The 9774-nt window shown below is 51.7% G+C and overlaps 1 protein-coding gene across 5 annotated transcripts in view; it reads right to left on the bottom strand.

The window, feature by feature from the left end:
* Positions 1–1556: 1556 nt before the first annotated feature.
* AGAP1 (ArfGAP with GTPase domain, ankyrin repeat and PH domain 1) overlaps positions 1557–9774 on the bottom strand; it is a 506008-nt gene continuing 497790 nt past the window's right edge. For all 5 annotated transcript variants that reach the window (XM_059393776.1, XM_059393772.1, XM_059393773.1 and 2 more), the window contains 2 exons: positions 4466–4721; positions 1557–2911 (listed from right to left, as the gene is read on the bottom strand). In XM_059393776.1, coding sequence (XP_059249759.1) covers positions 2708–2911; positions 4466–4721 — 460 coding nt within the window. In that variant the 3' untranslated portion in view covers positions 1557–2707. The remainder of the gene's footprint in view (positions 2912–4465; positions 4722–9774) is intronic.

Raw genomic sequence — 9774 nt, 5'->3', positions numbered from 1 at the left:
AGCCCACCACTGCCTCCCCTCTGCTGCCAAAACTCAGGTTCAGGAAAGCTGGCTGCCTCCCAGCGCAGATCAACATTGCTCAGAATAGCAGAAGAGGGGTCAAGTTTTCTGAGAAGGGATCAGTGAAGTCCCTGTGTCTGAGAGAGGGAAGGACGCAAAAAACAAACCAAACCAAACCAATGTGGCATTCAGGTCGTGAAAGGCTAAGTGAAAAAAGAAGTCATCTGGGAAAATATTATATTATAAACACATATAATCATATGTACACGCTCATATATATCTCAAAGGGAAGCCTGACAAGGAATTCCGTTTCTTTTCAAAACAAGGCTTCGCTATATGAATAGAGCATTCCTATAGTGGGCGTTAACGACAATGAAATAATTTAAGAATTTCATTTGTGCTGTATCTGCGTTCACTACATCAAGTCTACGCTAGAAGCCAGGCTGTGCAGAGGCAAACGTGTACAGCTGCATCAGAACAGTGATGCGTTCTTCAAAAATAGGCAATGACATTTTTTTTTCTATTCACATTTAAAATAACTACACAGTGATGAAACACAGAATTAAAAACTGTGGGGGTGGGGTGGGGATGGGAGTAGTATGGGTGGGGATGGGAGTAGGATTAGGGACCTGTTGTCAAGGTTCGCAGCTTCTTGGCTTTCGCACCTGCTGTTCCCGGAGCCCGCTGGCTTCCACGCAATGGAATCAAGGTTACACATATCCATGAAACACTGACCCACATATAAATTCTGTGTAAAGCTTTATTTTTTCCCCCACCTACTTAAATTTTTTTTCTTAAAAGGTGAAAGAAGAGAAAAAACTCTTACAAAATAGGTTCATCACAGAGGAGCAAGAGACCTGCCTGGAGGCTGCGGGCAGATGTGGCTGGGCGGACGTGGCCCTGCTCCTGGGTGACAGCGGACCCAGGGTCACCTGCCAGGGAGACAGCCAGCCCTCTTCTCACTCGGACTTGCTAAAGGGTTCCAGGCACAGCACACCCTTTTAACCTAAGGTGTCGTGATCGGATTTTTTACTCTGTTTGGCCATCACACTGAAGGCAGCTAAGTCCGAAGTCATCCCACACCTCGGAGATGGCAGGTTAGGTGCCAAAATAAAGGAAATGGAGGGTCTGGCCACCCAGTGAAGTGCCAGCAGTGCCCACAAGTCAGCCGGTCATGGCCTGCCTCTGCCCAGCACCCGGGGCGGGGACTCAGAAACTCATCCCTGGCCTGCCCCACGGCCCCCTCCTCTGGGTCGGCAGAAGTGGTATCAGATCTAAACAATGAGAAATCACATGTCTCCCCCTCCTTTCTCTCATAGGCATCTTTTTTTTTTTTCTTTCTCGATTTTAATAAGCAAATTGTACCACCATCATCTTCTGATAGTTTCCTTTTTAAAAGCTGTCGATCACATTAATGGAAGTGTTTGCTGCTGGGAGTGCTTTCCATGTACAACGATCTGTAACTCTCTTATCTCAACTAGTTGCACGTTATTAGTTCACATCCAGTTCAATTTATAAATTAACAGAGGTGCCATTTATCTGAACAAAAATCAATGCATATTTATGAACTTCTTTTATTCAAATAGATTTTCACAATCTTAGCTACAGACATGACACAGAAGCCTGTGTGACACTCAGGAGTGGCCCGGCAGTGACTCAGACCCATGACATCCACCTTGGCAAAAGGAAGTAAAATCTCTTAGATTTACAAAAAGAAGCCTTTTGTGCCTTTACCAAGTTTACTACATGGCCTCGAAATGTTATTATTAGCTTGAATTCGTGATTTCCTTTCAAATTTCCGACTTAATCTTATTTATTTTTTCCATTTTGTTTTTGCACCAAGGAGACTCCAGTCAAATAATACTCAGCAACCGATTTCCTCTCTTTGGACTGAAAAATTAAACAGATACTAAATTATGACAGTGAATTTAGAAAGGAGGGCTCCAAGGGCTCGAAAGAACATGTCTGGGATAATACGATGCTTCTGAGAAGTATTGCAATCACATCGTGGCAATCATCGAAGCGTGCTGCGTAACTACCTCCCCAGCTAATATGCTTTCTTCTCGGTGATGACTAATCATGTTCTATTAAACAGCGGTAATGCTGGAAGAACCCAACTATGCAAGTGTAATGAAGCCAGTATTCTCCCTGGACAGATTAGCTACAACTGATTTGACACATACCATCATAGGGGCTTCAAACCTGACAAACTCTGCTTGCTTCTGATTTATGCCGTCAAGCTCCTCGGAGAGGAGATGAAATCCGAGTGTTCCGTTTGGTAGAGGTGAAGTGTACTGATGTGCTTAACTGCCGGTTAAGGAGAGTTACCCTTCTCCTTTCTCCTTGCCTCCCCTCCCCCTCTCGTCCCTGTCCCTTGTGCCGCGCTCCAGGTCTCCAGACAGGGGCTTGGGGGGGGGGGGGTCCCTTGCTGTGTGCTATCCTCAATAAACCGAGGCCCGCCGGTAGCTCCTGCTTGTCGCTAGGGGAGTTTATGAAAAGGACTCCGTTCGGCAGCCTCCTGGCCTCCTCTTCGCCCCGCAAGGACGGTCAGGTATTGTGATTTCGCGTGGGGTGAGGGCAGGTGGGCAGGTGGCAGGCGACCAGCGGGAACAGAGTGGGGACGTGATGGGACTCACGTGTCGTGACTTCCGAGAGAGGGCACAAGGCTGCAGGCGCCCGGGTGCGGCGGGCAGGGGGCGCGCAGTCCTCAGATGATGGTGGGCACCCTCCCGCTGCTGCTGTTCCGGTTATTGTTCTTCCGGGACAGGTTGGGGGTGGCCATGAGCACGAAGCGCTCGTCGGGGCAGCCGTACTGCAGCAGGACGTCGATGCACTCCTGGCTGGAGGCCTGGCGCGCGTAGGCCAGTGCTGTGTTCCCGTGGGCGTCCCGGGCCATGACGTCCACCCCGTACTGTAGAGGCAACAGAGGACTGTTAGGTCACCAGAGGGAGCACAGCTCAGCTCGTGCAGGGACACGGACCCCTGGGATGGGCTACACATGAGCTGGAGGGGAGCCGCATGGCCAGGTGCCACACCTCGCCCCTCTGCGTGCTCTTTGAAAGAAGGTACTTTTTGGGGCGCCTGGGGGCTCAGTAGGTGAAGCACCAGCCTTTGGCTCAGGTAATGATCCCAGGGTCCTAGGATGGAGCCCTGAGTCAGACTCCCTGCTCAGCGGGGAGTCTGCTTCTCCCTCTGCCTCTGCCTGCTGCTCCCTCTTGCTTGTATGCATGCTCTTTCTCTAATAAATATAATCTTTAAAAAAATGTGCTATTTATTTTTAAGATTTTATTTGTCAGAGAGTGAGGAAGAGCGAATGAGCACAAACAGGGAGAGAGCAGTGGGCAGAGGGAGATGCAGGCTTCCCGCTGAGCAAGGAACCTGATGTGGGGCTCGATCCCAGGACCCTGGGATCATGAACTGAACCGAAGGCAGAGGCTTCACCAACTGAGCCACCCAGATACCCTAATAATGTGCTTTTTACAAGGACAAAAGCACATTGTGTGGCAGACCAAAAATCATTCTCATGTTGCTATTTCTATTCTGACTCTGCAACTGTAAAAACAAAAATAATCACTTCTTGATCTTGGAGGTGATTCCTTTCCATTGTAGGAAACACATATGTAATACACAAGAGCACAGAAAGTCAGCTCCTACCGCACTGCACACTTCAGTCTATTCAGTGGGCAAGTGTTTTCCTCCACGCCGGCCAGGGACCTCTCAGTAGCAGTCTTCCACGGGACCCACAATGGCCAAGCCCGAAGAAAGCTGCCCCCATGGGATGTGGGCTTCTTGGAAGCAGCACCCCACCCCGCGGCCCAGGCACTGCCCTGCTATGCATGTTGTCCCATCCCTGTCCCCATTCAGACTTTATGGCAAATGCTTCCATTGATATTTAAAAAATAATAGATATTTTAAAAATATTTAGATATTTAAAAATAAAATATAAAAAATATAAATAAAATAAAACAAAATAAATTTAGATATTTAAAAAATAGTAGAAGTTAGCCAGAACAGTCCAGAAGAAGCACTTGGCTAAAGTCCTACTGTATTAAACACCAAACTTTGGGTCCAGTATTTTTGTGTCTGGAAAAGGGAAAACCACATAAACTAGCTATGTCCTTGCTTTCCACCCTGCTCTGAAGTAAAGATGCCAGGAGTCTGTCATAAAAGGAACAAGAGGGACACCTCCAGCCATGCTCCACTCAGAGGGGTCACGAGAAACGCGAACTCTGCAGACACCCTGACCCATGGCAGGTGGAGCGTGTCCCGCTCACCTCCTCCCTTTGCTCCCTCAGTCCTCTAGGGGTGTCCTCACGCAAGGGAGCCTGAGAGCCGGGGGCCTCCACACCGAAATCCCCCGTGCCTTGTCCACACTGCTTCCCACCTTGAGACCTGTGACCTTCTGCCCCAACCATGCCTGCAGAGCAGAACATGGTGCCCCCTTCGCGGCACCCAGGCGACCTACCCAAATCAGGAGCTGTGCCAGGACCACGTTCCCCTTCCGGCACGCCAGGTGCAGTGCTGTGCGGCCATCCCCCTCTCCGCAGGTCTCATTCACCTCCTCCCGGGAGCCGTGGGCCAGCAGCAGGATGACGGCCCGCAGGTCTTCGTCGGCAGTGGCCCGCAGCAGGTGCTGGCCCAGGGACAGCTCCGTGCAGGGTAGCGGCGCCAGGAAGAGCTTCTGCTCGTACTTGGCTCGGATCCACCGCTCTTTTTCTTCCCTGCAAGAGCCACCACACGGGTGCGGTCACTGCCAGGAAGGACAACCAAGGCTGAAACGCCTATCTGCTCCAGCACCTAGGTGGTCTGGTGGCCTCAGGGTGGAAGTGCAATAGCAGGAGACAAGTGCCTCCACCGAGCCACAAGAAAGCCCAGACGGGTCCTCCCCCAAGCAGCATCAGCACCACCTGGAAACGTGCTAGAAATGCAGATCCCCAGGCTCTGCCCCAGGCCTCCTTGAATCAGAACCTCTGGGGAAGGGAGTTCTGATGCCTGCAGGTATGCACAGAGGCCCACGGCCTTGAGCTCTCACGTGATTTCTTTTGGTTTTAGCCCAGAAGCCTGAGGAACCACCTTCCTGTCCAAGACTCCACGCATGGCAAGGCAGCCTGGAGGCCCCCTCTACTGTAAGCAATGACAGCTTTTAGTTGGGATTAGAGGACCCAGCTGGAGTTCAGGGCCAGGGGACAGGATGGCCAGGGGGCTACCTGACCCGGTGTGATCTTGAACTCTTAGCCCCTAACTTGGAGCCTGGGAAGGGAGTGTGTGAACTCCCTGGGGGTCTCCCGGTGCTTCGGTTAAGGAACATCTTGTTACAGACCCACGTGTAAAACCACAGAGACCCCAATGGAGAGGTCTGAAGTGGAGAGTGTCAAGGTGTTAGAGGGCCCAGCCCGGGAGACAAGGCAGGGGGCCCAAGGCCAGAGCGGAGCTAGGGGTGCAGGAGGGGATGATACAAGGAGGAGAGGGGAAGGGCCTGGGGTCACAGATGCAACGAGCTGCAGGGGAGTCCCTCCCCCAGGAGCTCTGGTCTTCTGGGAACTTGGTTGTGGGGGGTGGGGAGCTGGGATCCAAATACGACAGGATGCTGCCTATGACATCTGGAAGGAGGGCTGAGCATAAGAGGGCGGGGGGAGAATGGGAAGAGAAAGTAGAGAGAAAAAGGAAGAAACCAACTGCAAGGTGTGTACATGGGTCTTGGTTTCTCAAAACAGGGTGCGAGAGACACTTTTCAGCGTCACGACCCTGCAGCCTTGCCTGGGGCGAAGAGGAAATGCTGGAGACTAAAGGGGGATTTCACAAGCAGCTCTGGAGGTGGGGGAGTCTGGGGGGGGGTGCCAGTCTTGGGGGGTGGCGAGCATGCAGGGTGGGCGCAGCCAGGGTGCAGCTAGCTGGACAGATGCTTTTCTATGAGGCCGATGAGAGATGAAAGGAGAGCCGTGCAGAGCAGAGTGACTTAACACACTGCTTCACCGCTGCCCCTCCTACAACCCAGCATTTCCTCCCAGAGAAGGATCAGGGTACACAGCTACACACCACACAGAGAATGACTTAGGACCTCCGTGATCCTCTAGAAAGAAAACTCATTAACCCTGACATTTTTTCTCCCGAAGTACAGAAGAAAGGCCTTGTGTACACCTTTTACCCATGTTTACATTGCTCCTAGTGATCTAGTGTCGGGTTAGCCCTAATCTGTTTTTAAATACTTAGGCAAACAAATTCTTCCAGGAGTAAATCTGGATTAGTTTTGCTTCACTTCCTGGTACATGTGAGTGACCCCAGAGTGACCCCCGACCCTTTTCATGCGGAGATTTCCAGGACAAACACTCCGCTACAGCTGAAAACCCACCACACACCCCACCCGGGATGCAGCCTGGAACCCAGTCCCTACTTGGGACAAAATACAAGCACAAAAAGCTCTGGGCAGGAGAAAGAAAGAAGGCTGCAAACAAATCATGTCTCTCATGGTATTAAAAAAAAACCCTTATTTAAAATGTATTTAACATACGTTGGTGCATTTCATAAATCACCAAAGAAAAGAACCAAACGTGAATGCAATGAAAAGGGACAGTGGTGAAGGATGTGTCCAGATTTTCAAGCTTCAATTTGCTAACTCTCGTTTTTGGGGGTAGGCATTAAAATCAGAGCTGTTTTATTCTGCTCTGGTGGATTTTAATGCACATTGCCAAATCACCCAGGGATAAAACAGAGAACTGAACACGGTAACTATCATCCTCACTATAATTATCCAATTCTCTTTTTAATATTCGGATGCCCCAGGCGAAGATTGAGGATAGCCTGCAGCTTCTGAGTCCTGTCCAGCAGCCAGCACGTTCTCCCGGGGAAGTGAGGGTGACTTTCTGGTTGGGGGTCGGGTCACCCCCACAAACAGGTTTTTCTGGGTTCACGGAAATCAACATGTGTGTCAACAACTGACCTGTTTATTAAACTGTTCCTTACATTTCAAAGTCGGTGCTCTTCATGTCACAAACGTGGGTCCAGATTTTAGGGGGCTGAACAGTATTTTGGGAGCTTCTTCAGGAGAAAGACTGTAATGTTATGATATGAAATTAGGAACAAGGTCTTGGAGAGGGTTCCTGCAAGGGAAGGCCCAAGGCCTGAGCTCTTCTCAGCTGGTCCACCTGCAACCCTGCAGAGCTGGAGGGAGGTGACTGATCCCAACAGGGCTTCTGAACCTCCACCAACTCAGAGACAGAGAACAGGCTTGCTACGGGGGCTGTCCCCAAAGGACTACTGCAAGGATTTCGTGGGGACTGCCTCTTCTAGCAACACTCCACCTGGTGCCCCTAGAGCTGTCTTAACGTGTGGCTTTTGTCGTGGGGGGACCTAGGGCTCTTCACCAAGACTTCTTTCCATGCTGGCTCCTGCACCCTAAGGACCGCAGGGTGTCAGTGTTCTAATTCCAGGAGGGGCCAGAAAGCTAAGGGAGGCCACTGGGCTTCATGCTTGCCCCAGGCGCACACATTCCAGCTGGTAGGAGCAGAGAGCACTGACAAGGGCACGTGGGTCTTGCTAATTCAAGAAGCCCTATTCATGCGCAAGCACTTGCCTTTATCCTGAACCCATGTCCCCTGGTCACCACGCACCCTGGCAACCGAGGGGGTAACCTTCACCCTTTGTGCTTTCCATAGTGGTCAAGGGCAGGAAGAAAGAACTGCCGAGGGCTACAAGACCCTGGTTTTTGGCCATGGAGACATGGCATCTGTGTGCCTGCTTGGTTCCTCCTCCTTGTGGTGTCGACTGCCACACCTTCAGGGACCCCTTGGGCCCTGTCTTCCTCATCTTCAAAGTGGGCACAGTGACATCTATAGCAGGCAGGGTAGTCTCGGGGTCAAGGTGACCATGTTTGGAGGGCGGGCTGGCCATGGGCACTGTCATGATGGAATCGAATGGCGTCTCTAATGACGCACCACTGCTCTCGAGCACCTGTGACCTCACCTGTGGGGGTGACGTGTGGGACAAAGAGGGGTCCATGGCACAGGGGTTCATGGAGGTCAAACGCCTGCTGGATGCTTTAGGTTTCTAAGTCCAGGCTGTCAATGCCCTGGGGAGGGCAAGGTGAGGGCCCTAGGCCAGGGGCCCTGACAAACCCACTGACACCCTGTGGATCCCCCCACACCCTAACATGGGGCAGAGGGGCTCGGGACACTGGGCGAGGGGTGCCTGGCTAGTACGAAGGACGCTGTGGCTGTCATCTGGGGCCAAGTGAGGTTAGCCCCAGCCCATAGCCCTGAGATGTCTGACGTCTTCCCGGGTGCTACGGCCTGAACTGTGTGCCCCCAAATGCATATACTGAAGTCCTAACCCAGATGTGTCTGCATTTGGAGACCAGGCCTCTAAGGAGGTCACTGGGGTTCAGTAAGATCATACTCCCCTACTCCAGTGGGGCTGGTGTCCTTTAAAGATGAGGAAGAGACACAAGGAAGAGCTCTCACCGGAAAACAACCCTGGCCATCCTGACCTTGACTTTGCGGCCCCCCCGAGCTGTGAGAAAATACATCTCTGTTGTTATAGCCACCTGCTCTGTGGCCTTCTGTTCAGGCAGCCCAGGCTAACGCCCTGGATGACCATGGCCTCCATCACTGTCATCTGGCTCCTGTGCCCACAGTTACCACGTGAAAGATGGACACTCTGCTAATGACTCCTTTGCTACAAGAATATTCTGTCTAAAACCATTTATCCCAAGAAACCAGGACGCCAAAGCACAAATACGCTAATTGTTACTCTGATGTCCCAATCTTACTTTTGGGATCCCCCGCTTGTCTTGGCCAAGCCTTTCATTCTCCCCAAGGAAGGCCAGTTCAAGAGCAACGTAGCTGGCAGTAGATCACTTCACCTCATTCCAATCCCCCGGAGGCCCGCGGCTCACAGTCTCCGTTAGCTAATGAGCTAAAAAATGACTTATTGGCATGGCCGGCCGTCAGCAGAAAGAAGGAGGCCCAGCTCCTCATTTGAGCCCCGTGCTGACACACCTTTAAATAAATCAACTGCACAGGAGTGAGAGAAAATGAGAGAACGGGCAACTCATCAGAAGAGAGACACTAACCCAATCCCCAAAAATAAAAAGAAAAGATACAACTGGAGGTGTAACACTTTCCTCTCTTCCTGCCTGAAATGAAACCCCTTTCTGAGGGGGCCTGCTAGTCCTCCTGTCTGGGGGCCAGGAAACTGCCCGGTACACGAGCGCAGCCGTGGGCAGGCCAGGTACTGAGCCCAGGATCTGGGGATCAGAGGACAGGGGGAGCCATGGTCCCCAGAGCCATGTGGGGTCTGCCAGGCTAAATCAGGATGGGCTCTGGTCCGGTGGCCCAACAGACAAGGTATTGCCATACTTGACCTTGATGTGGCCAAGGTTCCAGGTGCCTCTCTAAAGATGTCCCCAGGACACGTTGCCCCTGCAGCCTGCCTCAGTAGTGCCTGGCGGACGGAAACAGCCGCCCACACCAGTGAGGGCTACCGGGCGCAGCAGAAAAGGGACCGCCCCTAAGTCCCGGGAGCACTGGTGCGGTGAGGGTAAGGGTGAGGATGAGGATGATGACGACAGAAACCGGCTTTCTGGAGAATTCCCAGTCATGCCAGGCTCATGTTACATGTTTTCACAAAAGAGCTACATATCAAACACTGAGCAAAATGCACATGTGATGGCAGAGTCATTTTGAGAAATCATGACAAAAAGGAAAGGCTATTTCCTGAAAAGCTTCGGGGAAAAATGAGATGGGTCAGTTTTGTCCCAAGTTTCAGAAGAGGGGGAAG

The sequence above is a fragment of the Mustela nigripes genome, chromosome 3 (genome assembly GCF_022355385.1).
Source record: "Mustela nigripes isolate SB6536 chromosome 3, MUSNIG.SB6536, whole genome shotgun sequence".
NCBI classification, from domain to species: Eukaryota; Metazoa; Chordata; class Mammalia; order Carnivora; family Mustelidae; genus Mustela; species Mustela nigripes.
The sequence above is the reverse complement of the archived record's forward strand: the minus strand, read 5'-3'. Positions and strand labels throughout refer to the sequence as shown.